General features: G+C 37.2%; 1 protein-coding gene across 1 annotated transcript; it reads right to left on the bottom strand.

Annotated features, from left to right (window-relative positions):
* Positions 1-779: 779 nt before the first annotated feature.
* Positions 780-25,147, bottom strand: LOC112782729 (uncharacterized). The gene is given in 14 exon segments (XM_025825279.3): positions 780-1,213; positions 1,724-1,903; positions 2,054-2,965; positions 3,098-3,621; positions 4,472-4,601; positions 4,683-7,716; positions 7,803-8,074; positions 9,989-10,209; positions 11,194-11,457; positions 12,637-14,138; positions 15,455-17,274; positions 17,277-21,425; positions 23,588-24,311; positions 24,556-25,147. Coding segments are annotated over 14 exon segments (14,268 nt in total). The 5' UTR covers positions 24,894-25,147; the 3' UTR covers positions 780-1,015.
* Positions 25,148-26,855: the final 1,708 nt, after the last annotated feature.

Below are 26,855 nucleotides of genomic sequence, written 5' to 3' on the forward strand. Positions count from 1 at the left end.
GCATATGAAAAATGAGATAACTACATTTGTGGCACATGTAATCAAACACCACAATATCCAATAATAAGATAACTCTATATACTTTTCATAATCTCATCTATCAAATTATTAATTACTAACCCAATACTTATTTTAGACATTATTTTATTTCTAATCTAAATTATTCATTGATTATAGGAACCAACTTCGCCAACACTAATATTATCAGACGAAGATCACATATCCATCAAAAGATTAAGGAGAAAGAAAACCATACAAATTCAAAACACATCTTTGAAAAAAAAAACATATTTGCAAAGATAGAACAAACAACACAATAAAAAGTGCATATAACTCAACAATTCATAAAAAACATGTCTTCACAAATACCTACGATAGAAAGAAAAAAGTAACAACTCTAACAACAACCAATAAAAAAAAAAGGACGAACGCCACATAAGACTAAGTTTATCAACTAAAACAAATGCAAAAATCAAACTACCAAATAAAAATGTCATTTTGTACATATAATTTTAATATCCAAATTTATTGTATTACAAATTATTTTAAATAAAATACCTTTTAAATTTAACTTTAGTTTATATATTTAATTTAATTCTACAAAATATAACAATTTTTAATATTTATTACCTACTATCATTAATTTACCGTTAGCACAAATGCGCGGATTTCTTTCTAGTTAATGTTAATATGAGATGTATTATTTTATTTGGGCCACTTTTTTTTTTCTTTTATTTACACCGTAAACTTTAAACTAAAGAAATACAAAAGACACAACATTACTTAAAAAGGTTAATGCAACTTGCGTATTATTTTCCGTCAAAAAAACCTTAAAATTATATCAAAGGCACCCTCTTATTGGGGGGTCAAATATGAAACTATTTACATGAATGTCCAGAATATACATGTACAGTTGATTAATCTCTTATCAAACTATATATAGGGAGAATACACCACGTGAAGAGTTAGCCAAGTTCCCCAATGGAACGGAACTTGAAGAATATACTCAAATGATTCATGGACGGAAAATTCTGATAGCCTTCGTGACCTGAAGCCGACAAAAGGGACACTTCGATACTGCTGATGAACATCTTCTACACAATACGTGACCACAAGGAACTATAGTTATATCAACCTCATTACTCAGACAAACCCGACAAACCCATGCTGCTTTTGCTGTATCAGCTTCTTTTGTTGCTTTTTCAACCTTTTCCTGTACAAATCATTGCATTATGACGTGTCATCTCAAAGTTGGATCAGATTTAATTCAACCAGTACTTATGAGCTTTGCTAAAGATCAGGAAACGACTCTCTTGAATCACAGCAAAATGAAGGTTTAAAAAAACAGTATTTTAAGCTAATCAAGTAGCACATGACCCATCTAGCCACAAATTGCAAATTGCAAACTGCAAATGCTACTCCAAACACAATCCATGCAATTGCATGGCTCCATGCGATTCATCATACAGTATATATGGCAGGCTCCGGGAATCACATCAAATCGTGAGTATCATATTGCAATTCAAGCAATAATAAACACTTTGGAAAAAATTAAGCCTTTTTCCACATCACATAGTCACAGATCACTCGGAACATAAAAGGGGCAGCCCCGTGCATAAGTACTATGTGTGCGTTGACATAGAGACCGGGGAAGGGGATAATGTACACAGCCTAACTTGATACTCACTCAGAAAATACTACTAAAAGAATGAAAAACACCAACCTGCTCCAGCAGAAGTGCTGCCTGAGATTCTCTAAGATTTTCTTGCAAATTTATTGTTCTCTGAAGAAGGGCCTGCTTCTCCACATCCATACTGATCCCAGCAGCTGAGAGTATTTCATTCACAGCCTGCACCAGTTCTCCAGCTGAAACTCTGCCAGATTTTTCTTTCTGAGGTTGTGCCTGTTCACATAGCTTTGTCATTCAGACATACAAGCAACGGAAGGCATGTCACAATATGAACACAGACTTCTAGGCCAGGACTAACAAGATATGCATAGAGCACAAAAAAAAAAAAGAACTCCTAATTAGTAAAAGATCAGAGGGATGAACCTGGGAGTAGATTTCTCTCCTTGATGAACTCTCCGGGAGTCCATCTTGAGGCCTGTTACTGTCAAATACTACTGGGCTTTCATGCACCAATGCTTCTTGCAGGGTACTGCTTGCTGATACACTTTTAAATGAAAATACTTGTGATGAAAGGAAAAGTTGTGTAACCCCTGGTGCAACTTCAATCTTAAATCTGTACAGAGCTTGACCTGCTGATGGCCTTACATCCTCAGGAACCTTACCATATTTCAGTTTGTCTCCCTGTTGAGAGCGCCAAGCCACTATTTCACCAGAGTAGAAGGGCCTCAACGGATGCAGCTGCACAAGACGAGCATCTTGTGGCAATATTTCTTTGCCAACAAAATGACTGGTTCCATTTATGTGTTCAACTTCTTTCTTGTCAGAGCAAAGGTTTAAAACATTAACAACTGAAATCTCAGATCCTTCAGGACATACAAACAAGGATCCAATAGGCAATATAATAGGAGACCCTAATACCTGACTTACTACAATAGCAATGAGATCAAAAAGGGAAATATAAGTTGGTGGTTCAGCAACTATAATACAGGATTTTGATTGATTCATAAAATAGAGAGTTTGATGTGCAGAATCATTCTCCCACTCCGGGATAATGAAATCTTTGGCTGCACGTGTGACATCTACCAAATTGGGCATGAGGAAAAACCTTGTTTTGAGATGCTTAACAAATTGCAGCTTTTCTGCACAAGAGTTCAATAAACATTCTATTGCATCCAATGAAGGGCTTTTGAATCCAGGAATGTGACTGTCCATGCTATTAACAACAGTCCATACAGCACTTTGAAGAAATCTGCTTAATAACTTCTGCTTGACAGTTCCCAGTGAAACAGATCTAATTGATCCCAAAGATTCCAACTTGTGATTCTCATCTAGTTGCTGAAAGTCCAAACAGAAACTTCCAGTAAGTAAAAGCCATATACAAGACAAACCATAGAAATAAGAAAAAATGATTACTAGCAGGTGAGAAGGATATCTTAACACAGGGAAAAGATTCTGAATTGTTGCTACCTCTATGACAACTTCAGACAATTTTTTGATTCCCAAAACAACACAAACTCTCTCGGGAAGATCCTCATGGACAAATCTAATTCTGGAAGTATCGATACATTTGACATATCGAGAACCATAAGAATCAACGTAGACACAAGAAGCCGAATGAACAAGTCTACAGCCATCATCAGGTACAATGGCTTCTGATTTCCAGTTGGATCGATCAAATGAATTTCCCTCAACAATCTGATCACAAATAAAATTCAAAATTTCCATCACAGCACGGAGCTCATTTGGATTTAGATGCTGATATCCACATGCTTTTTGAAGATTTAAGAGAAGATCTTTTGCAGCAGAAAGTGTTAGCATTTCCTGAAGTCCCAAATCTTTAAGAATCTTCACAAATGGGAGATATACGGAAGGAAGTTCAAAAGCAAAGGGAGACAAATTAATAGTTAAACGAGCAAATAAAACATCAGCAGTCACCAGGCGTGTTCCATTTGCAGCAGGTACAAAGGCCACTTTCCGTAGCTCTGCCACATCTGTAAATGCACGAGTGATTTTAATTTCATTATCATATGCATTCATATTTCACAATGTAAATACCATCTTTTATGCTTTTATACATTTAGTTTGGTGTCATTATATCACCAGTTTCAGCAAAACAACTTAATCAACAGTGCATTTAGCATTGTTCATAATTTTATTCAACATAATAGGACTTCGAATATTGAGATTGACTGACCCTTCATAGATGTGTGTGTGTGTGTGTGTGTAAGGGGAATTGGGCCAAGACTATTGTGATATTGAAAATAAGTAAGCAAGAAAGGTCAAGATGCATGAATGTGGATTGTGTGTGAAAGGATATGGTCTATATGGTGTTTATAAGTGTAAGACATTCCTTTCCACTAGAGCTAGCTTTTGGGGTTCTTCTAATCTGATATCATTCAGATATCAGCATTGTAGTTTGAATAATACACGCTATTCATCTTGTTTCTTGCCTATCTTTGTGTGGCTTCTATTAGTATTATTTTAATATTTTTTGGGATCACAAACAAATTGATGGTTTGCCTTTGATCCACCCATTTTGATCAAATCCAACACATTCAATTCCTACATCAGTTATCAGTATCTGAAACGTTATGAGCAGCTTCATTTCTAAAACTGGAAATCCACGAGCCTCAGCTCAAGAGTTTCCAACTTCCTTTGTAAGCATTAAAGTAGACAAAAAATGAGACAATTAGTTCAGCCTGAAATATTATCATAAAATCACAAGTGCAATGTAGTATTAAATATCAACTGTAGTTTATCATACTTCAGCATGAAAGACACAGACAACGTATTGTTTAATCTACATTGAGCCCAAACGTAATTATGAGAAAAGTGAAGCACCTGAAGAAGACAGGGAACCCCAGATTTTGTCCAAATATTTCAAAATTTCACAGGTACATTCTTCAATGTTCATTGCTGAAGCAATGGGCCAATGAGAAAGAGTATCTTCACCTCCATTTTCCCCGATTACCTGGGGAGAAACAATGTAAATATGTAAACAAAAATATAAGTTCTACAAATAGAAAAAGCAAAACAAAAGTATGATTATTACTTGCAAGTGCTTTAGGACTGTAGAAAAAGCTGGAGGACTCTTTAGATGGAGTGATCCCCAAGAATATTCTGGGGGAGCAACATATTGTCTAGATAGAATGGGAGCACTACTCCATCCCAAAGGCCAATCTTTGAATATCATAGCTTCACTATATGAAGCAAGCACCCTCTTGCAACCACCATTGGGAAATCCCAGTTCAGCAGGTACACATGCAATCTTGCGAAGAAGATCACAGAAGTTGTTGCTAAAGAAAAGTGCAAAGTTGGAGAAAACAAATTCAATTACAGATCCCCCTAATGCCCACACTTCCGCTGAAACTTCACTACGAGAGTTGGAACTGTCACCCTCAAAATCATCCAAATCACCTGATTTTGTGCATTCAATTCCAAGAAACTCAACTCTTTTGGCACATTCAATTATTATATCTACTTCAGTTGCAGTTCGAAGGCCAAGTTTCCTTAAAATTCGAAGCCAGCCATCTGTACCAAACCTTTCTCCAGGAAATTTTCTCCTCTCACCAAAGAAAACAGATATCAAAATGGCATCACCAGGATCAAATAGTTCCATGGGCTTCAACAAATCTGATGAAAATTCATCAGAATTTCTTACAAACCTTGTCTCTTTCAAAGCATCAACCACTGACTGATCTGATTGAAGATCATGCCAATTTTTTAAAACATATATTAAAATTTCGTCCTGCTCATTCTGAGGCTTACTCTCAAAGACTGGTAATCCAAACCGTACTAAGATCTGTTGATCCTGCAACTCAAGCACCCCAAGGGCTCTAAGAAATGAACCCTCCTTTGAATTTGTGGCATATGAAAGGCAACGCTCATCATGTGGTTTGAAAAATGAATTTGAAGGGATCATACACTGATCTTGACCTTGCAACTTGGTGTAAGAACCAAGAACTGTTTTATATATTGGGAGAGAACGCAAAACCTCAATTTCTTCCCTTGTGTAGCTGACTCCATTTGAAAAGAATTCACCAGAAAAAAGTGAGAAAAGTTCACCACAATTTGAAGCTGAGATGTTGGTGGGCTCAGTGAAATATCCAGCTTGCTTAGCTGCCACGAGTTTGGATGCAATAACTTGGCCTAGTGATTTACCCAGCATTGGAAGACAATTGCATGAAGCAGCACAATCTATAAACTCCTCATCAAATACAGGTATGTTACACTGGTTTAACAATGGCAACAACCAGGGGTAACTACTTTTGAATCTTCCAAAAACTGAAATGTACGGATCAGCTATTTCAGCATCAGAATTATTATTTGTAGATGTACCAACCCTTTCTGTAGAACTCTCTCTGGATTCCCTTTCTATAGTCTCATTCATTAATGGTGGGTGCTCCAAATGAGGAGGAACAAAGACAAGATTCCGCTCTCTTACACGGCATAAGACTGGCCTGCCAAGGAAAGCAGGTATTAGAGGCCAATCAGAGAATAGAGATAACTCTTGTGATCCCCTCATACTCTTCCAGAATACTCTAATCCATTCAGGTGAAGGACCTCCTTGACCACCAGAACTAGTCACCTTCTCCCATGAAAGCCAGGGGGCCATATTAGAACCCATTACATGGGTCACCCAATCTTCATGAAAAATTAGCTTCATGTGATTGGCCAGAAGATTAAGGGAAAAGTTCTGTAGTTTTAATAGTGCCTGAAGGTAAAAATTACAGAAAATGTCTACCATGAGAGGTCTGTCTAATACTTTGGGATGAATAAATTTTTCTCCCAGGGCAACCATTAATGACTGCTGCTCCTTATTCCCAACCCAAAGTTCAGTTAAGCCCAATTTTTTCAAATGGCTAGTTGCAGTTGGACATGGTAAGCCCTTAAGTTCTGCAGCAACTGATAAAAGCCTCGGGTCCCTATTTTGACTTATGCCCATCATAGAATTCCTGTAAGCCAAGGGTGCTCCTGCCCTGCCAATATCTTCAACAACTCCCCGACCAAAATCAAATAAAGCCTTCCCTAAACTTGTCATCACTTCCAATGCATCGCCAGAACTAGCAGCCCCCTGAGCATGAGTAGATATACCAGTGGAGGTATGGATATAAGATTCCTGCTGAGAAGTGCTTCTCACATCAGTTTCTTGACCAAAAGAATTTGCGGTTACAGGGTCAGTTGGTGCATTATCTCTGGGCAAGCTGGTTTGCTGAAAATCTGATAAGCAGTACTCAAGAACATCTATATACATATCAACTGATCGCAAAACAATTGACTTTGAAGACACTTTAAGGAGATCGCGAACCATCTTTGGTCTAATTTCTCGCACTGAAAAACCTACGGCTTGAATTTCAGTCACCAATTCCCAGGGTACTGAAAAAACAGGATAATGCTCCTTTACAAAGCTGCAAACGGTTGCTGGAAGTAGATTACCACTCATCCCATTCCCAGGCTGTGAAAGAAACATGCCTTCTTCGGCCTTCACTAAGTTTCCTGAGTATAGCTGCCATACAGGAAGTTCAACAATACGAGAATAAAATGGATGTATCACCCGCTCTTTTAGGCATTCCCAATCTGCTTTAGGAACTAGTGTCACAGGAGAAGCAGTGTCACTGTGATCACCGACTTGGTCACTCTGACCAAGCCTTTCAAAAGATCGTGGCCAGAAGGAGTATATTTGATCTCCATATGCCTTCAAAGAGACACTGATTGCAGGATAAGCACTAGAATCAATTAAAGAACTTGAAATGTCCTTTCTAAGCTTTTGAATTTCCAAAATCATTTCAACATATGAATCACATACACAAGACATCAGCTCTCTGTTCCAAGATTCGATTAATTGATTTCCAGCATCATATCGCCCCTCGGCAGAAGCTCTTCTGTCTTGGTATTTAAAAAGATAACGGCCTCTGCTATGACGCACAAGAAAGCAACCAACCACGGTAACAGGCATGTTCATACAGCCAGACAAAGGAAGAGGGGACATGATTGAGCTCACTGAATAAACATTGGCATGCTGACCATTTCTCGATATAAGTGCTGCTATTCCAGCAACAGGAGTCAAGTTATAAGCAAGATACCGCCTATGCAGAAAATTTAAATATTAAATAATGATAATATGGTAATTATAAGATAGATCACTTCAAACACACATATCATCAAACAATACCTATCAAGAGCCATATTTCTAGTTTGCCCAGAACCCAAGCTGAGTACTAGAAGCCATCGATCAATGATTGTAGCTCCTTCTGAATATAAACTCACATCAATGACATGCATCTTTATAGCAGCATTGGCGCTGCCAAACAGTCTTGACAATTGGAACTTTCTCCATTTCTTTTCCGAAAATGGATTCCTCATAACAGAAGATGATGGATCAATGCTTACTGAAAAATTCTGCAATGGTTGTGAACTTCCTTCTTCCCATGTTGATATTGACACCTGATGGCATGAAAATTTCAAGCTAGTACAAAATATTTGATGAAAAGAATTCCTGATAAGAACTCTCTTACAGGTAAAAATAATTAGCAAGACAGGTAAAAAGATATTTTTTTAGAAGAAATTTGCAATAACAATAGAATAAAGAGTGATTAATATTACTTGAGAATAAAGAGACGAAGAGTTGTTAGTGAATTACTAGATAATCTCCAATCAACATACAAGAAAATATGTATGAGGTATTAACTACTATTTACAAGACTGCAATAATGAAGTTAAGCTATCCCAATATCTTATATACATGATTATATCGTTATTATTCTTACTATATAATTATTATTATTTTGCCTACATAATCAACATTGAGCATATTAGTAATCACATCAACACATGATAAGCAAATAAGGAAATGACGAAAATGCCCTTGTGAACACGTATCAACACAAGATTCTTGAGGCATTAATATTCCATTAATCACTTCACTAATTGTTAGTAATTGCACTTGCAAAACTCACAACACATCTATTCAGCAGGAGAAAGACAGACATCAAATTGAGAACTTTTTTTATGAAATCACTATGGATATGACTCACATTTCTTCTTTCCCTTTAATACAAATGCCTGAAAACCTAGTATGCTATGTGTCATCTATGTCATTGTTCGGTGTATTTGAGTGGAACAAAACTCTCATATTTGTACTAGATTGGCCGTCTTGCTTCAAATTGGTGCACACGATCAATTTTTTAGGGCATTCTCTCAAATATGTAGAGATTGGAGAGTATTAGAAATCGGGATAAGATCGTACCAAATCAAAAAGTATCAAATATGATCTCTTATGATTAGTTCTGATTTTTACTATTACTATAAATAGAGGCTAGCATTCCTCTCATGTAACACATCATAAGAGTAATGTGCTCTTTATTATTTTCTTGGTTAATCATGGATTTTAACAGAAAGCATTGTCCTTATGGTGTTTTTATGTCTCTCACTTCATCTGTTGTTAATCTCTTGTCCTCCAAGCTCTATGTATTATTCTTCTCCTCTTGTAAATAGTATTTATTCTTTTAACTCCCAAAAAAGAGGACAGAAAGCATTGTCCTTATGATGTTTTTATGTCTCTCACTTCATCTGTTGTTAATCTCTTGTCCTCCAAGCTCTATGTATTATTCTTCTCCTCTTGTAAATAGTATTTATTCTTTTAACTCCCAAAAAAGAGGACGCAATGGCAATGCTATCTATCTATCTATTTATAACATATAAAAGTTTATACCAACGAGTTTAAGCCATCTTTTCTTTACTAATGATGCCACGTTAGCAACTCTAATGACTTGGCAAAAGATGAAAATCAACCAATCACCCTTTAATAAAATATTTTTTAAAAATTAATATTATTCAATTGAAACATAAAGTACTAATTAAATGCAATAAACATATATTAAAAATTTCATAATAATAATTATAAAAAATTTCAGTTACAAATATTCAAATTCTACAACCTATACATGTTAAAGACTCTTATTACTCTTCATTTCTTAATCTCTCATACCAATTGTCAAAAACACTTATTAAAATACACTATATAGTATAAATAATTTAGCTCTCCGCGTATCGCGCGAGTCTCACTCTAGTTTTTTCTTTAATCTTGAACAGAAATTTTGTTATTGAGTTTTTTACCTACAATGCAATCTCATTTCCCTAGCAAAGAGCATTACGCCTTCACCACATCAAATCCCTAGCTATCCCTTGCCTAAATTTATCCTAAACCTAGCATCCACTGATCATAACCAAATAGACCCTCAACCTAATGCTTGTCCACATATATCCTATATGAATGTTTAATAACCCAACCGCATACCCATATTTCCTAATTCTTTTCCTATCCTGCACCAATCTACAATATAATAGTTGTAAAGCTACCTGCAAAACTGACTTCAGAAATAGGAGTGCTCTAGATCCATACTCCATGAATATTTCAGTAATATGCTTTATTTTGTCTGATCCATGGTCAGGCCCAACCTTCAGGTGATTAGATGATAGCGGCATCCGGATAATGGTAGAATCCGATAGCGACCACAAATCATGCTGATCAATGAGCATTGGACTAAATTGATCACAAAAGCGTCGTGTCAGATCAGTACCTGAAACCTCAATGAAACACCAAAAAGTTATACAGTACTAAAGTGAGCATTATAATAGAAAATATATATATATATTTAAAAAAAGGTGGAAATAATAAGTATGTCAAATTTAGAGGGGGGGGGGGGGGGGGGAATAATTATGTGCTTGTGAAACAAATCATTCGTCCAAGGAAGAAATAGAGAAGTGCAACATAACTGCTAATATAAACTCCAGAAAGGGACTAAACAGCAGTTCTTTTAAGTGACAAAATCTAAAAACCACAAATAAAACATCAATGAAAGGAACTAAATTCTAGAACCATTTGCCCCTACCTTTAGCATCAAGTAACAACTCAAATGATTGTGTCAAAAATCTTTTACTTAATAGGCTCAATTTGATTATCATTAACAAACTGGGTCCAATTTAGGATTTCATTATTTCAACTTTATTTATCAAAATAACTTTGAGAAATATTTGGATTATATGATTAAGATGTTCTGAATCCAAAACAAACTAATCCATACACAATAGGTGGTTAACTTTTAAACTTAAAACAATTTGGCCAAAATTATAGTTTTTGAGAGATAATGACAAGAATTTCTTGTGAATTGTAAGTTTCTTAACATTAACTAGTACAAACTGTGGAACATTGATATATGTGGGCAAAGAGGTATAGAATGAAAGAAAACGACTAAAATGAACTATCACCATTGGAGTTTTATCCTCTCCCCATTCTAAGAATTATTGAACTATATTGCCCTAATATTACCAATTTCCTAATTGTACTGAAGACGTACATGTTTTAAATAATCAGATGATATTGGCACCATAGTATCCTCAGAACCAACAATATCACACCTAGATAACAACATAGAGTACTTAAAGATGAAAATGTCATGGTGCAAGAAGTAACACCATAAAAAACAACAAATCAAGCTGAGAATGGAGTAACTAAAACTAATTTACACGAATTTAGATGAAGAACATGCCGCATAGTAGCATACCTATCAAAGAAAACATCTTTGCTGAAGGGGCATTAGTTGAAGGTGCAGCAAGTACCATACCATGAGGATCAAACATGTAAAAGTAGCCACCAGAAATGACTGAGAGAAGGTCACATATAGAATAGCAGCAAACTAGTCCTAAACCATAGTTTAGTGTGTTCCCCCGTATTCTCCATGGAGGATGGAGCTGGAAATTGCTAAATTCCTCTCTACTCAAGCAGGCACCTTCGAAGATCGCTATCAGAGCAGGACCTTGGTATTCACCTGAACAAAATTCCATGTTAAGAGCAATTTAGGAAAGTTATCATAAACAGAATGCAGCATCATCATTTCACAGGCAAGAAACAGATAAACTTTGAAAAGACATTAGCTGATATATAACTTCGATTCAACCAGAAGGGCATAATGAGCTTGTTGACACTCTGCATAATTGATGTTTGAAACTTTTGTGCTTTCTAAGAAAAGGACACCAGTGTACAATGCTGTTCCCATTGTACATTTAGGAATAAAAAATGTTGCAAAATCATACCTGTTTAGGTGAAGCAGCAATTTTTGTGACTACAGTTAGTAGCCACTAAGTTAAAAAGTAGCAACCTCCCTGTTTTATGAGGACTGGAAACGTATTATGCCACTTGATGCGTTGAGTGTTTAATGGTCACATATGGAGAAGGCCAAGGTTGAAGCAGCTTAGAAGGCTCAACAGGAAATGTGAACTTAAAAGGCTGTAGCCTGCTATCTCCCAAATGTAGGGAGTTTGAGAGAATCACTTATCTATGAACCCATCCAAATGGCTGCACTCTTGTGGGGCTGTGCTTCATTGATTCCTTTCTTTCCCTTTTTTCTTTTTTTTAAAAAAAAAAATCACGTAATTTTTTTCATTTTGACACAATGTTCTGTTTTGCATTTTCATGTGGTTGACTTTTGAATGAACACTTTGTTTGGAATCTCTATCTTTTAAGTGTTGGGGGTACACCTTACAACCTTAGATTGTCACTGTGAAGTATCTGGTTGGAGCATAACTCTTATTTCAAACAAGCTTATTTTATGGGATAGACAGTTGGCCTCTGATGTAAACTGGTAATCTTTTAGACAAAGTCCCCTCTCAGATGCGTTGAGAGATTGGAAAGCTATGTTTTTTTTTTTTTTTGGTTCTTTTTTCTCGTTAGGGCGTATATAGAAAGAAATTTCATTAGAAGGGCAGAAAAATAATCGAAAAGTGCCTTAGACAGCTCACAATGATACAAAAATAACAACTATGTGAGCCAGCCCATATTCTACTTATGGGATCTTCTTGTTGGTTTAGAATTTGTGAGGAAACAAAAAAATAAATTGATATCTGCATTCCTGTTGAAAGAATTGCATACATATCCAAAAAAAAATTGCATATACATCTACCTTGGAAGAAATATGGAAAGTTAATTGAAAAATAAATAAGAACATTACCTAAATTGTGCTGCAGCAAAGACTGACGAGGATGTTCCCTTTTATCATAAATCAGGTGCAATCTCTTTGCATTGCAGCAATCTGCCAACTCAAGGAGGTCAAACAACAAAAACTCAGTGCTCCCATACAGGGCCAAAAGATCATTTACTTTATTATAGTCCATGCAGGGTAGATCTTTAGTCATATCTTCATTGACTAAAGAGAGGCAACGAACTGACTGTACACCCAGCCTGTCTGCCAAATCATTGCTGATACTTGGATGTACAAAGTGTCTGCCAATAAGAGAACTGTTTTCCAGCCAAGGTGCGTCATTATACACAAGATCTCCTGCTGGCATCAGAATTCCAAAAGTATCAGGAATCAGCAAGGGCCCATCAACAGGCTCAACAAGTGGCTTCTCCAGGCAACATTCTGCTATGGCTTCAAGGACACAACAGACAAAATTTAGCTGATCCATTGAAAGAGGAAGTCGTTGCACATCATTCTGCAACCTTTGTAATACATGAATATAATCGGTAATACCAAAACTCAATCTGACTCCTAACTTTAGCAACAATTCTTTATACTCTGTGAGTTCAGATGGAACAACATACAAATAAGGAGTAAATTTTACAGGGGAATCAAATGCAAGTGCATTTGGTGATACAAAATCATCACCAATCCAGACCCATGAAACACCACTTAATCCTGCTTTCAGTTCATTGAACTTATCGCTGCTAATATATTCTTGCAATTTTGAATAAAGGCAAGGTATTTCCTTTTGTAACTGAGCATCAAAACCAGGATCCAGCAATGAATTCATCTTAAGCTGCTTATAGGACTCAGATAGCTCAATTAACTGTCTTGATAGAACTGCAATTTCTGGGCAATCCATCCACCCAAGTTCAGTTTGTAGATATGTCATGTCACATTCACCGTCTAATATGTGCATTGAGGACGACACTATCCACATTTGTGATATAGGCCTCACAATCATGGGGGGTGCAATTTGGTTATTGGATTTCAACCATGGAAGTCCCCTAACAGGTGGATCAGAAATTACTGGACACCAAGAGATTTGCTTCAGTTCAGACCAAAATTCCTCCTCTGCCATATCATCAGTTAAGCTGCTTACAAAAGAATCAACATCTGTTGGGGAGTTCACATCCTCTTTAGGAAAGCCTTCATATACAACAGTATCATCAATTATACTGCTGCTTCTCACAACCATGGCAACCTGTTGATCACCATTATAACTTTCACCTTTATTTGAGAGCCTACGGGCTAGTTTAGCCAAAAAAACCAGTAACACTCTACCATGGTTGGAGGCTTCAATGGCCCCGGAATCATGCAACATGCCAACTGATCTAGCGCAATCAAGCAAACCAGTAAATCCCAGAGTTGTCCTAAGTCCAAGGGTAACTAAAGTATCTAAAATTTCAGGGTCTAAAAATTTGTCAGAGGGGAAAAAAGCATCCCCATGCAGCATCTTTTTAAGCTGAGGAACACGAGGATCATAAAGCCTGCAATAACAATCTAATCAGCAATTCAAAACAAAATCACTTCTAAGCAACTAAAGTAATTGTCATGCAATTCAGGATAAAATATAATATCTGATACAATTACAGTACATTTTTCTATTAAGTAATGGATCTATAACCCATTCTTGTTGAGTCCAACTCCAAGTCTCCAACGTGAGCTTAAACATACATTGTTATCAAAGCAGGACTATTTCCCATAAAATTTAACCTGCATATCACAGATATTTCTTTGAATTGTAGACCATAACCCACTCTCGTTAATAAAAGTAACTGAAATCAGTAATATGCCTTTGTGTTTGCTGAGAGAATTATAGTTCACAAGCAATTAGATGTAAGGGAGAATAGCAGCATGTTCAAAGGGTAAAAAGCAGAATGGTTTCATTTATGAGCTTCAGGATGTAGTGGATTTTTAATAGAGAGTATAAGTCAGATACCAAGAATCTGCAAGGAAACTGAAAAAGATGAAGTGTGCAAAAATTGATTGTACACCAAATATTGTATATGCAAGAGACAAGTAACACCATTAAGTAATCCATAAAATGGAAAATACATCTCAAGTCTCAGCAACTATGGAAGGTCAGAAAAAAAAAATAATAAATAAAAAAAACCTTGTAGATATCTAAGATGTTTTTCTACCATAATTTTTATGATTAAAATACTCAAAATGTAATAAAACCATCAATTATTCCAAGAAATAAAATAAGATCTATCAAATAAATAAAGAATTTAAACAAGATGATGATGATGATAATAATAATAATAATCTACCGAAGCAACTGTGTCAAACCATCAACATATAAATTCATCTGAATAATTTCAACTATGGTTTTTCTTGACCTTCTTCTACATCTACCTATTAGACTAACATGTTCTACTATCCTTACTAGAGTTTTTACTGCCATTTCACACACGACCAAACCACCAATGATAAGACTTTACCATCATTTCAAAAAGGGTCAAATCCCAACATTTCTAATAAATTCTTCGTAATTCTATCTTGTCTACTATCCATTTTTCCAATGTAACATTCTCATCTCTATAACATTAAGGGCTTTTCTTCTTGTTTTCCTTTTTATATTTTCAGTCTCACTAATTTAATTGTAAATATGATTAACAACATTACGGGTGAGAGATATAAAGATACGTTACATTGCAAATTTGCATAATGTTATTCCTTCAAAATAACTGTGGCACACTGGCAATAATTGCATTCAGAAGTAAAATCACATAAGTCATTTATATAATAAATGAAAACATCTTTAAGATTTATTTTCACAGAGAAAAACTTCTAAAATTACCTAGATGGTTGTTGCCAAGTTCCATTAGCTGCCATCACAAATGGTATGGTTGGAAGTGAAGATTTGAGAGAGGTATCCTCTTTAATTAAAAGCTGCACATCATGCAGAATAACTGAAATGACTTCTTGCTTCGAAAGGAACTCTGACATGTGATTGATTATGTGATCTTTGTAGAATTCCACCTTTGTTGGTTCTTTTATCTTTAAATACCTTCTCATAATGATCCTTTCTGTTTCTGATTCAGTTCTTATGAAGCTATCATTTAAAAGATCTTCACGAACACCAGTGGGACCAAGCCATTTCACAGGGTTACACAAATTTACTAGTTTCCTGCTTTTGTATGACTCAAATATAGGGAGGTGTTTGATGGTATCAACATGTGTGTTATCAATTTGCTCTTCAGAGAACCATTTTGACTGGAGAACAAAACTCCGCAGTTCATGTAGTTCCCCTTCAGATGCATCTTTGAAAATCCCCTCAATATTCTGTGGGTCTCCAGCAACAGCCATGAACACATTCAATACACCCCTTGCGGTTGATGGCTGGACAAAATGTTCCAGTTTTGGATGATCTAACTGCAGGTCATTTCTCAAAAATAAACATCCAACCTTCAACAACAAAGAATACATCTTTTCACTCCATCCATCATTTTTTATCACATTAGAATTTGGTATTAACTGCATCAAGTATTCATCTCCAACAGGCAATATAGGCCACTTAGAGAACATTAAAAGATCATCACAATATGATTTCAGATAATTCCATAGTAGTTGCAACCATTCTAAACTGGGTTGGCCATGAATACCAGGAGTCCAGCTTACGTGTCTAGCATGTTGCCACTCTCCAGGCAGTATTTTCACCAGAAGCTTCTCAAGTAACTGGCATGACAAGAAAGAAATATTTGTACCATCTGTTTGGGCAATGTAGCAAAGTTTTCTATGAACGTCTTCTGGAATAACGCAATCTATAAGCTGATGTGGAATCGAATCCTTGAGAAGGCCGTACTCATCACCACGTGCAATGTAAACTCTTTCTCCAACACCCTTCTTATCAACTGATGTAAAGGAACCATCTGCTAGTGGTAACAACGGCAAGCCCAACAGACTATCGCACTGCATGTTTTCTTGCAAGTCATGTAAGCAATACTCAAGGGACAAAATCATTGCAACCCTGTCCTTGAACTCACGCTTCCTTTTGATCAACAACATCCTTAACAGCTTTGGTGTTAGAAAATGCAACGATGGACAGATCTCCTTAAACCTTTCTACAAGTGATTGCGGAAGCGAAATGACAGGCAAAGAAGCACTTGCCAATGCTTTAATAAGTTCTGCTGCCTTAAGGAAAGAAAAATCTGGAAATATAGCATGTTTGGTTGAGATCCATTGACCACCTCTAGCTTCTGTATATAATACACAAAGATTGAATTCAGCAATAAATTGGTAAAGTTTCCGCACTACTGATGCCCAAGGTTCTAACCCTAATGTTGTTGGCCACAATGAGAAGAACAAATTGCAAGGGCCAATCTCTGATGCTACCTTCTCAAGTAAACGACCATAGGCAGGGGCAACAACATTTTCAAGGAGGTAAATATTCCACTCTGAGCGTTTTCTTCCAACCCCAGTCATATCAGAACCAAACCAGATATCCCTGCGATTCGATGATAGTTCAAAATATGCATTTACATGTGCAGGAAGACCAGTAGTTATGGGTAAAGGTAAAAAGCAGAATGCACGACCTTCAAAATTTTCTGGTAGATGCATTGGCAAATTGGCAGCTTGTAATAGATCAGGAAAAACCAGACAACGATCCTCCCCCCAGAACTATCAGCCAGGTCATCACCAAACTTAACAGTTTTCAAATATACAGCAACACATGCCCAGGGAATAAAATTCTGACTCTGACCATTGGATGCTTCAGAGGTTCCCTTTTGAGCATTCCTGCCACCTAAACATTCTGTGGTTATCCAATAGTGTGAACTACGATTAGATGTGCTTTGCTCCTCAATTAGGATCTTCTGGCATTTATACGGCAAATTTCTGTCAATAGAGCTTAGCTTCTTCAGAAATTGAACTCTATTCATTCTAATGTGCTTCTCCTCCTTGAAAAAGTTAAACATATCCTGGGCTTCACTAGCTCTGATTTCAGGCTCACCGACACAGGTTCTGCGTACACGGTGCAGTAGGTGCATTTCATGCCCTGTCCCTTCTTTCACAAAAATAGAAATAGATTTCACATTACGCAGAAAAAGTAATGTTTCAGAAACAACCTCAGAAAACGCAGCAAAGAGAGATCTGACATCTTCAGGTGTATAAACTTCCTTTTTAATTTGGCTGCGAGAGGCAACACCTGCAGTTCTAAGAGGGAACCGAAACAGAGTACCTGGAAATGGGTGTTGCAAATCACAGCCAAAATGTAGCAATGAAGAAAATTGATCGGGAAATTGCTCCAAAATCTGCCTACCCACAAACTTAATTCGTAAACCAGGGTGGGAAGGAGATATTCCAGGCAAATTACAGGCATGAGGGTCAAACATTACAATATTTTCTCCAGAAACAAACATGGGAATGTCCGTAAAGTGGTAGACACAATTAAATCCTAGTCCAAATCTTCCAATTGCAAAAGCCTTCTCAAGTTTACTCTCTTGGCCAATACGAGAAATGGCATAAAGATCTTGTGGACTAAAAACAGAGTCATTGAAACAATATAAAGCAGGACCTTGCCAATCAGCCATTTCCGGAGAAAGAATAGAAGAAGTCCCGTATTGAGACTTATCCAAAAGAAATATTACTTCAGAAGCACCTGCATCTTCTGCATTTTGTACCATCTCAAACAGAGTCCCAGGTCCATCAGCATACATTTCAAGTATGTGCTTAAGCCTTGTTGTCAAAGCTTCATGCTGTCCAAAAGCCTCAGCAGCTCCGGACAAACCAAAATTCACTGAGTCTGCACTCTCGGCCAGTAACATCCTACGAAGAGACCGAACACCAAGTTTTTCTGCTACATCATTAGATATGTTTCCATGCACAAATTTTTGAACTGTTCTCTTTGCATTCCAATTTACAGTCGCTGCATTGCCAAAAGAACCATTCGGATCTTCTGAACTTAGCAACCAGGGTGCATCATTAAAAACCAAGTCATCGGCAAGAAACAGTCTACCTGATATATCTGGTAGATATACCTTGACATTCTGTTCATGAAGATAGACTTCAGCTAGCTGATGAACTATTAGCGTGACTGCCCGAATCTCATTTGGGTCAAGCGGAGATGATCCTTTCTTTACTGCCATCCTAGCAAGGATATTGGCATAGTCAGCATGTTGCAAGCATTCCCGGATACCAAGTTTTAGAAACAGATTTTTGAAAACTGCCAAGTCAACTGGAATAACACGAATATACGGAGCCAAATGGAGAGGACCATCAAGGACTACCTCATCAGAGGTTGCAAATCCATCTCCCACCCATATCCACCGACAGCCTTCAAGAACAGCTTTAACAATCTCAATCTCATCCGATGATATCATTCCTGTCAAAATTGAGTATATCCTCGGCATTGCCAGGGCTAATTCCTGCCTAAGTACTTGATCAGTCACAATCTCATTATTTTTTCCAAGCTCAAGTAGTTGAGCAGCAATTACACCACCTCCTGGTGGAGACATCCATCCCAGGTTATATGACAAAGCTGTGGAAGAGCATTCGCCATCCAATATCCGCATGCTAGCCGAGACTAGCCACAAATCACTTAGTGGCCTCACAACTTTTGGAGGAGCAACTACAGATGATGTAACCGGCCATGGTAATGAGCCAAATGGGGCAGAAACTAAAACTGGGCACCAAGAAATCAACCTAAGATCATTCCAGAACTTTTCAAGATCAGATTTTGGGGTGCGCGACCTAAAGGCAGTTGCTGCTCGTGACAACATTCGGTTAACTGCTCGTTTATCATCAACTTGATCAGGAAACCATTTCAATGCATTAACTTCTAGGTATGAGAAAAGCACTTTCCCTCTCAAATATGCCTTTTGTTGATCCCCATGCATCAAATGCTCTATACACCGGGCACTTTCTAAAACTGTATCTGGAGAGACAGAAGTTCTGAGCCCCAGGCTGCGCAGAATATCAAGTGTTTCAGACTCCTGGAAAGCACCAGAAGGGAAACTATCAGAGTCTTCTAGTAATGCATATAGTTCTTCATTCCTTGGATCATACAAGACTGAGGGACGCTTAAGAGCACCAGTGAGTGTTGGGATAAATTCCAAATTTCTCAAAGAGTCTCTGATAGATATGTCCTCAAGAGATAAAAGTGCCAAATTTTGCAGAACAGATAACATTATGCTATCACGGACCTCAGCTTCCAATTCCCCAATTCTGTTAAACACGTGCTGCTTGTAAAATAGTGCTTTCCCCATTCTCTCAACTCCAAAATACCTTGACAGAATATCCTCTTCAATATGTGGGGATCTGACAATGAACTCTTCACCCAGAATAAACTCTGGCACATCCAATGGTGATAAGTACTTTCGAGGATTTTCTAGGTCAGAGAAAAGGGAATCTTGAGCAGACTCTCTGTTGTAGACTTCGAATATATGTAACCTCTTGCAAAATCTTATGCTAACTTCATCCACAGAGCGTCCAACATACCATTTAGGATCTAAAAGAAACCTGCGGAGCTCATTTCGCTCTTCAGCAATCAGGTTATCCAGTGAAACTTGCACAATGTCATTATTTGAAACTGCATTAGAAATTGATTCCAAAACACCCGATGCACTTCCCTTGCATATATAACTAGATAAATCCAGATATTCAACTACATAACTTGAATTCAATATATCACATCCAATTTTGACAAGGATATTCTGCAGTGTATCAGACAGATTGCTTCCACTGATAATTTTCCGTTGTTCAGAAGGTCTTAACAAATGTCCAGATGTGGATGGTAAAATTGGCCAATCACTAAACAATGGTAATTTTTTACTCTGCTTTCCTAGATACTGCCAAAATAGCAAAAACCATGACGATGTTGGCTTTTGACAGAGTTTAGGATCCCATAACACTTTACTTTTATATTTCCAGTCAGCTGGCATAAATGCAGGGAATAACTGAGCAAAATGGTGAATGCTACAAAGGGAAAGATTGGTCTTTGAGGACTTTGCAATAGCAGAGAGTCTGGTCAATATATCGGGAGGAATGGCTCTATCAATTACTCTACCTGAAACTGGCTCCATTAGTTTATATTCTAATTCATCGCAAACAAGATAAGAAATTCCTTTCGATGCTTCCGAAAATGCGGCAAAATCACCATTTGCTAAAGGAAGTAAGGGCAAGTTGCACATCTCTTTACCAACATCATCGTCAACCAAGTCCTCTATGCAATATTCCAACAATAGAAGCTTGTCTGGTTTGCCCAAGTTAAATGTTTCACATTGCCTAAGATATTGGCGTACTGTACTAGGAGTAACCACCATGCTGGAATTATATTCTAAAAGCATGTCAAACAATGAGTTAGGCAAATGCACAACTGGCATTCCTATTTGAATCAGAGCCAAACCTAAGTCCTTGCTTTTAGTGAATTTTTCATCATGAAGAAAAGCTTCACTTGGTGACACCCATCTTCCTCCATCAATATCTGAATGTATAACGGGAGCATTGCCAATGTTTTTGTATATTTGTTGAACCAAAATGCTCCATGGTTCGTCAAAAGAACCAGTAGGCCATAAAGAATAGTACATTTCTGTAGGCCCTAGTAAATCTGTCAACCCAAGCAGCATACGGATAAAAGTGGGAGCCACAACATCTTCCAGAAGAAGCCTATTCCAGGTAGAACGAACTCTTCCGCCTCTATCCATGTCATCCCCATACCAAATGCCACGACGGTTTGATGAGACTTCAAAGAATCCATTGATATGTACACTAAGCCCCGTTCTAACAGGCAATGGAAGGAAACAGAATGCACGACCAGTTCTGAGAGCATTTTTCTGTAAAATATAATGCAATATGAGGCATTGACCATAGAGGTATATTCAAAAAGACATTCAAAAAAAGCATGTGGAAATTTTGATTGCACCACAATTATCTTTCACTAAAACTTGGTGAACATTTTATGCCAACAATTTTTATTTCATAAATCAGATGCAAGAGAAGAATGATTGCTTAGTCAGGACCCTCCTGGTGCCACCTTGAAGACCCAGACAAGACTTCAATTTTCACTTCTCCAATGCAACACATTGTTCAAGCTACAGTGGCACAACCATGTAGAGGCTTAATTTTAGTTTTTATTCTGACACTATATACGAGTTAGACTAGAAATGCTTTTCAGATCTAGGATTCCATGTTTAAGACCTCTGTTCTATATTATGCAGTTTCAAATGTCTAACAGATAAGGTTTAGTTTCCTAGCATAAGGTATCAGAAAGAGATATATTCACTTCAGTTACAGCAACAGAATATAGGGGTGTCAAGCAACAGTCAGCAGGTAACAGCCAGAAGGGATAGATCAAACAAAAATACGAATTTCAATACCAAAAGTGAAGCACAAGCCTACAATGAAAAGGAATTAGCCATATATAAGAAGTTTGCGAATATAATGGCCAGTTTGTTTTAAGGTATCTGTTTTCATTTATATCGTTTTATTTTTTTTAATCTTTTGTAAAGAAAACAAAAAGCTAAAACAATGAAAGGGATAAGATTTGACTTTTTGTTTTTATTTTGTTTTCTTTGTTGTTCCTATTTCATCTTTTCTTTAACAGAATCTTAAAAATAGAAAAGACTGGGAAAAAAAAATTAAAAAAAGGGCCATGAGCAACCATTCATTTGCCTCTACCGAGGCACCCAACATCTTAAGCTTTTGAAAGAGATCATTCTCAATTAGAATCAAAGTTTTAATGGACTAAGTGATCTACAAATTTACCCTTGCTAGCCTCATTCTTCTTAAAATAATAAGTTGAATTTCAGCACAAAGACAGTGCACCTATGTATTGTAAGCACTGCAACCTGAAGGGCATATGAAGATATAAAATCATAAATTTCAAATATATAAAGTGGGTACAATATCCTACAAGCAAAAAGTAAGGAAGAGAGCAAAAATCTAAAAACAGAAATGTCTCAAATATTAGGGAAGAGCTCAAATCTCGTTTGCTCTACCAAGCATACACCTCTTGTTTGAACAGCACCATCAGCGCATTATTGAGATGAAGAAAAATACATTTTAAAAACATTCAATTCAATAATATTAAGAGAATGAACATGTATTCAAGATTATAGTATTCCTCTATTACTTAGACCCAAAAGTGACAGCAACCCTTGCACTGCTCTACAAAACCCCTTGGAATTGTTAGACTATAAACAGTCATGTATGCCTATAAGGAAAAAAAAAAAAGCTGCAATAAAATCAATTGCTGCACTGGACAAACAACAAATGCAGCAAAATGAGGAACTACTTTCAACTGTATTCGGATTCACAACACAGATGGAAGCTAATCCTACGCATGCTGCTAGAACCAAAAGCAAAATCCAAAAGCATGGTGACTGTTAGATATAAAAGTTATTCATATAACTTTGCCAAATTAACCATTAGAAGAGATGGTTCATGACATGATATCAAAATCCATACTATCAATAACATTAACACACAAATGGTTGTTCAATTACAAAAATGTTATGCTCCAAATGTCCAATCCTATGTGTGAGAAGGGACGTGAATTCCCACATTGCTGAAGATTTAAGAATATAGTCAAGATTTAGTTTTAGATAATTCATGCATCCCTACTCCCCCAAGCTAAACTTTTACGGTGGAGTTAGGCCCACAAGATTAAGAGTAATAACCTGAATTATGTATCGCAATGCATATTTTCTAACAAGCAAGTTTTAAGAAATAGGAGTAGACATTTGGCATCCATTTGGTGTAAAGCTCATGATCTTTATAGAGGAGTTTCCCTCTTAGACATGTATAGAGCTTGGAAAGGTATGCTTCATACATATCACATATTTTGATTGTTTTTTCACTTGTATGGAGGACCTCTCATCCTCTTACTTGTATTTTTTTTTTCTTAATAAACAAATAACATGACTAATGTGCATATGTGCAGAGAAGAGAGAGAGAGCAGGAGCAACAATGAAAGATAATAAGATATGCAAATTACATTCAGTGAATTATCAGAAATGCATGCCGCAATTGATGCCCACGGCAGCAAGTGAATGTCATACTCTTTGGATGCAGTAGAAGCAAAAGAGCCAATCCTGCTTGATTTTGAGGCCATGGTTTGCACCACATAAAATCTCTCAGTTTGCCTCTCAGTTTCAACTCCTCTTAGTGACTCACTTAAGAAGTTCAATGAGAATGCATCAACTTCATTACTGGTATTTGAAACTTTGGATAATCTGAGCAGTGCCTGCCGGTGCCAAACTATGTCATTTGTCACTGAACTAACAGAACATGAATGAATTTTCTTGGGTTCAGGTTCTCCAGTATCCCATACATATATTTCAATGCGCAGTACACTCTTTAGAAAGAGAAGAGTCAATATTCCTTCTTCAAAGAGCTGATCAAACATGGCTGAAATGTCTTTGGGTGTATATGCTTGCCTTGAGAGCTTACTACTGGCAGCCTGGTCTGCATTCCTCAAAGGAAAACGGAACAAAGTTCCGGCAAAAGGACGCTGCATGTCACACCCAAAACCACAATAGGGGAAGAACTGGTCCTCATATAAGGAGAGCACGGATGAACTGGTGAAGTCAATCCGCTTCCCAGGATTTGCCGCCGAAACTTTTGGAAGATAAACACCCTGAGGATCAAATAACACCACATATTTGCCGCTCACAAAGGAAGGTAGATCTGTCAAATGGTAAACTGAGTTGAATCCAACCCTGGAAAACAGCATGAGAACAAGAATGAAGCCAAAAACTATGAACACCAGTGATACATGAAGTAAAATCACACTCATTATGTCATATTCGGCCATGCATTATTGCGTACAGTAAAGTTCCAACTACAGCAACTTCACAGATATCAACACAACACAACAAAAAGGCAGAAAATCACTAGAGGCAAACGAATTCAGCTCAAGGAATCAAAACGAAGCAGAAGAGAAGAGAGGCGAAGTTAGTATACCCGAAGCGGCCGGTCTTCCAGGCCTGGCCGTGCTTGCTGCTGCCTCCAATCTTGGAGATGCTGACGAAATCCTCCTCGGTGAAAATGGCGTCGTTATAGGCGAGGAGGGCGGGGCCCTGCCACTGGGCGAGGGTGTCGGAGAGTAGTGAGTCGCGGCGGTGGGAGCGGCAGTCGAGGCAAAGGGAGACGGTAGTGGCGCCAGCATCGTCGGCGTTCTGGATTAACTCCTTGAGGACGGTGGTTCCCTCGGGGTAGTTCACAAGCACCTCCCTGATTCGGCGCGTGAGGTCCACCGTCTGACCGAAGTCTTCTAGAAAGATGGAATCAGAAGACGTCATTGCGAGAATCAAATCGGTGGAGTTTGAAAGGAAGGGAGCTGGGTTGGTTGGTTGGTTGGTTCTATGGGTTTCGAATTCGATTGTGCATTGAATTACGAATGTGACTGTAATGAGAATTTGCTTTGATCTTTCCTTTTTTCCAAGTTATTGTTTCTGTGGTGAGACAGAAGAAGAAGTTGAAGGGGAGGAAGAAGAGTTGGGTTTCGGGGTGTGAATGATCTACCGTCTTCCCATCATGAAGGAGCCAAACAGCATCAAGCGTGTTGAACTCATCATATAAGAATCTTTTCAAAAATATAGTCAATAAATATTATATTACACGTCTGTCTAAGATACATAATAAATGAACACAATCTTTCTTTTCTTAGGTTAATATAAGTGCTTTTTATTTTTTTCTGTTAGAAATATCTTGCCTTATAAACATTAAAAATGTTATTCGTATAAAGTATAAACATAGATATTGCTCGAAATCAACCAATCTTCCTACTCTCTGGGACCTAATTTGGAAAGACGCATGAGCCATCAGCAGAAAGATATCTCATCACTTGCTCCAAATGACCAAATTCAATGCAAACCGTTAGAAACAAAATATTTTTCCAATGGATTTTATTTGATTTTAAATCAATTGAAATGAATTAAATTGAAAATAAATTATTGCATTTAGAATTAATAATTTAAAAATGATATAATTATCTAATTTTATAGTTTTATTTTTAATTTATCACGTCAATTTTTATTACCGCTAATGATTAAGATTTTTTTATTTGAATTAAATAAATATATAAATTATAGAAATATATAAAATGTGAGATATTTACAAAAAAAAAAAGTATAGAAAGATAATGAGTTTAGTGAACAATATGAACAATAGAATTAAAAAGAAAATTAAATCAGATGGTAATTAATCTAATTAATTTCTAATAATTTCGAATTTTAAATTTTTAAAAAATAAGGATTTGCAAATGGTGCAGTTAAGTATATGGTAACCTCCCTTCTCTGCGTGTGATTTTTGTTCTACAGAGCCTTTCTCTCGTCCATTCTCTTCCCATCTCTTCGGTCCAACGCCGCCAAAAACACCAGCCGCCGCCGCCCAAAACACCGACCGACGCCGCGCAGCTCTTCGCGAACGTTCGAGCAGGCACTCCCTTCACGCACATTGTGTCCCTTGCGCAGCCCACTAACACGTCGGCTAGGGGTGTGCATGGGCTGGGTGAAACCGGGTTTGATGTGACCCAGGCCCGACCCGAAAATATATACCGGGCCTATTTGTTAGACCCGAACCCGACCCTAAACCCGATGAAACCTATACACTTTCGGGCCACGATTATACCGGGTGAAAACCGGGCCGTTAACATTATATTACCTTGATACCTTCTTGTAAGTTAGCATGTAAAAGTATCCAAATTTTCAAGACTCCAACCATTATTTGACATGGTAAAATTCACTTAGAAAAATATAATAAGAACTAACTATTCTGTAAAATTAAAGTATAACCATAATCAATACTAATATTGCCTAATAACACCGAATATTTAAATCAATACAAATAACACAAGATTATGCATTAGTCTAAAGTCTTATGCATTTTAAAAATAAAACATTAACTTATAGTCTTATATATAATGACTAATAACACAAAATATTAAAGTTTACAATACTTAAATTTCACATAATAATAGCCATCATCCATCACTAATAACACAAAATATTAATTGTGTATGATAACCGGGCCACGGGGCCGATTTCGGGTGACCCGAGCTATGGCCCGGACCCGACCCGAAATAATGACCGGGTCTACTTTTGAGACCCATACCCGGCCCTAGACCCGATGAAATCACATCAAATTAACTCCTGAAGTGTTCGGGACCGGGCCGGGTCTTCGGGCCGGGTCGGGCCATGCACACCCCTAACGTCGGCCATGCAGGCTCCACCGCAGGCCGCCGCCTCCATTGCGCCGTTCGT

Source organism: Arachis hypogaea, chromosome 20 (genome assembly GCF_003086295.3).
Source record: "Arachis hypogaea cultivar Tifrunner chromosome 20, arahy.Tifrunner.gnm2.J5K5, whole genome shotgun sequence".
Taxonomy (NCBI): domain Eukaryota; kingdom Viridiplantae; phylum Streptophyta; class Magnoliopsida; order Fabales; family Fabaceae; genus Arachis; species Arachis hypogaea.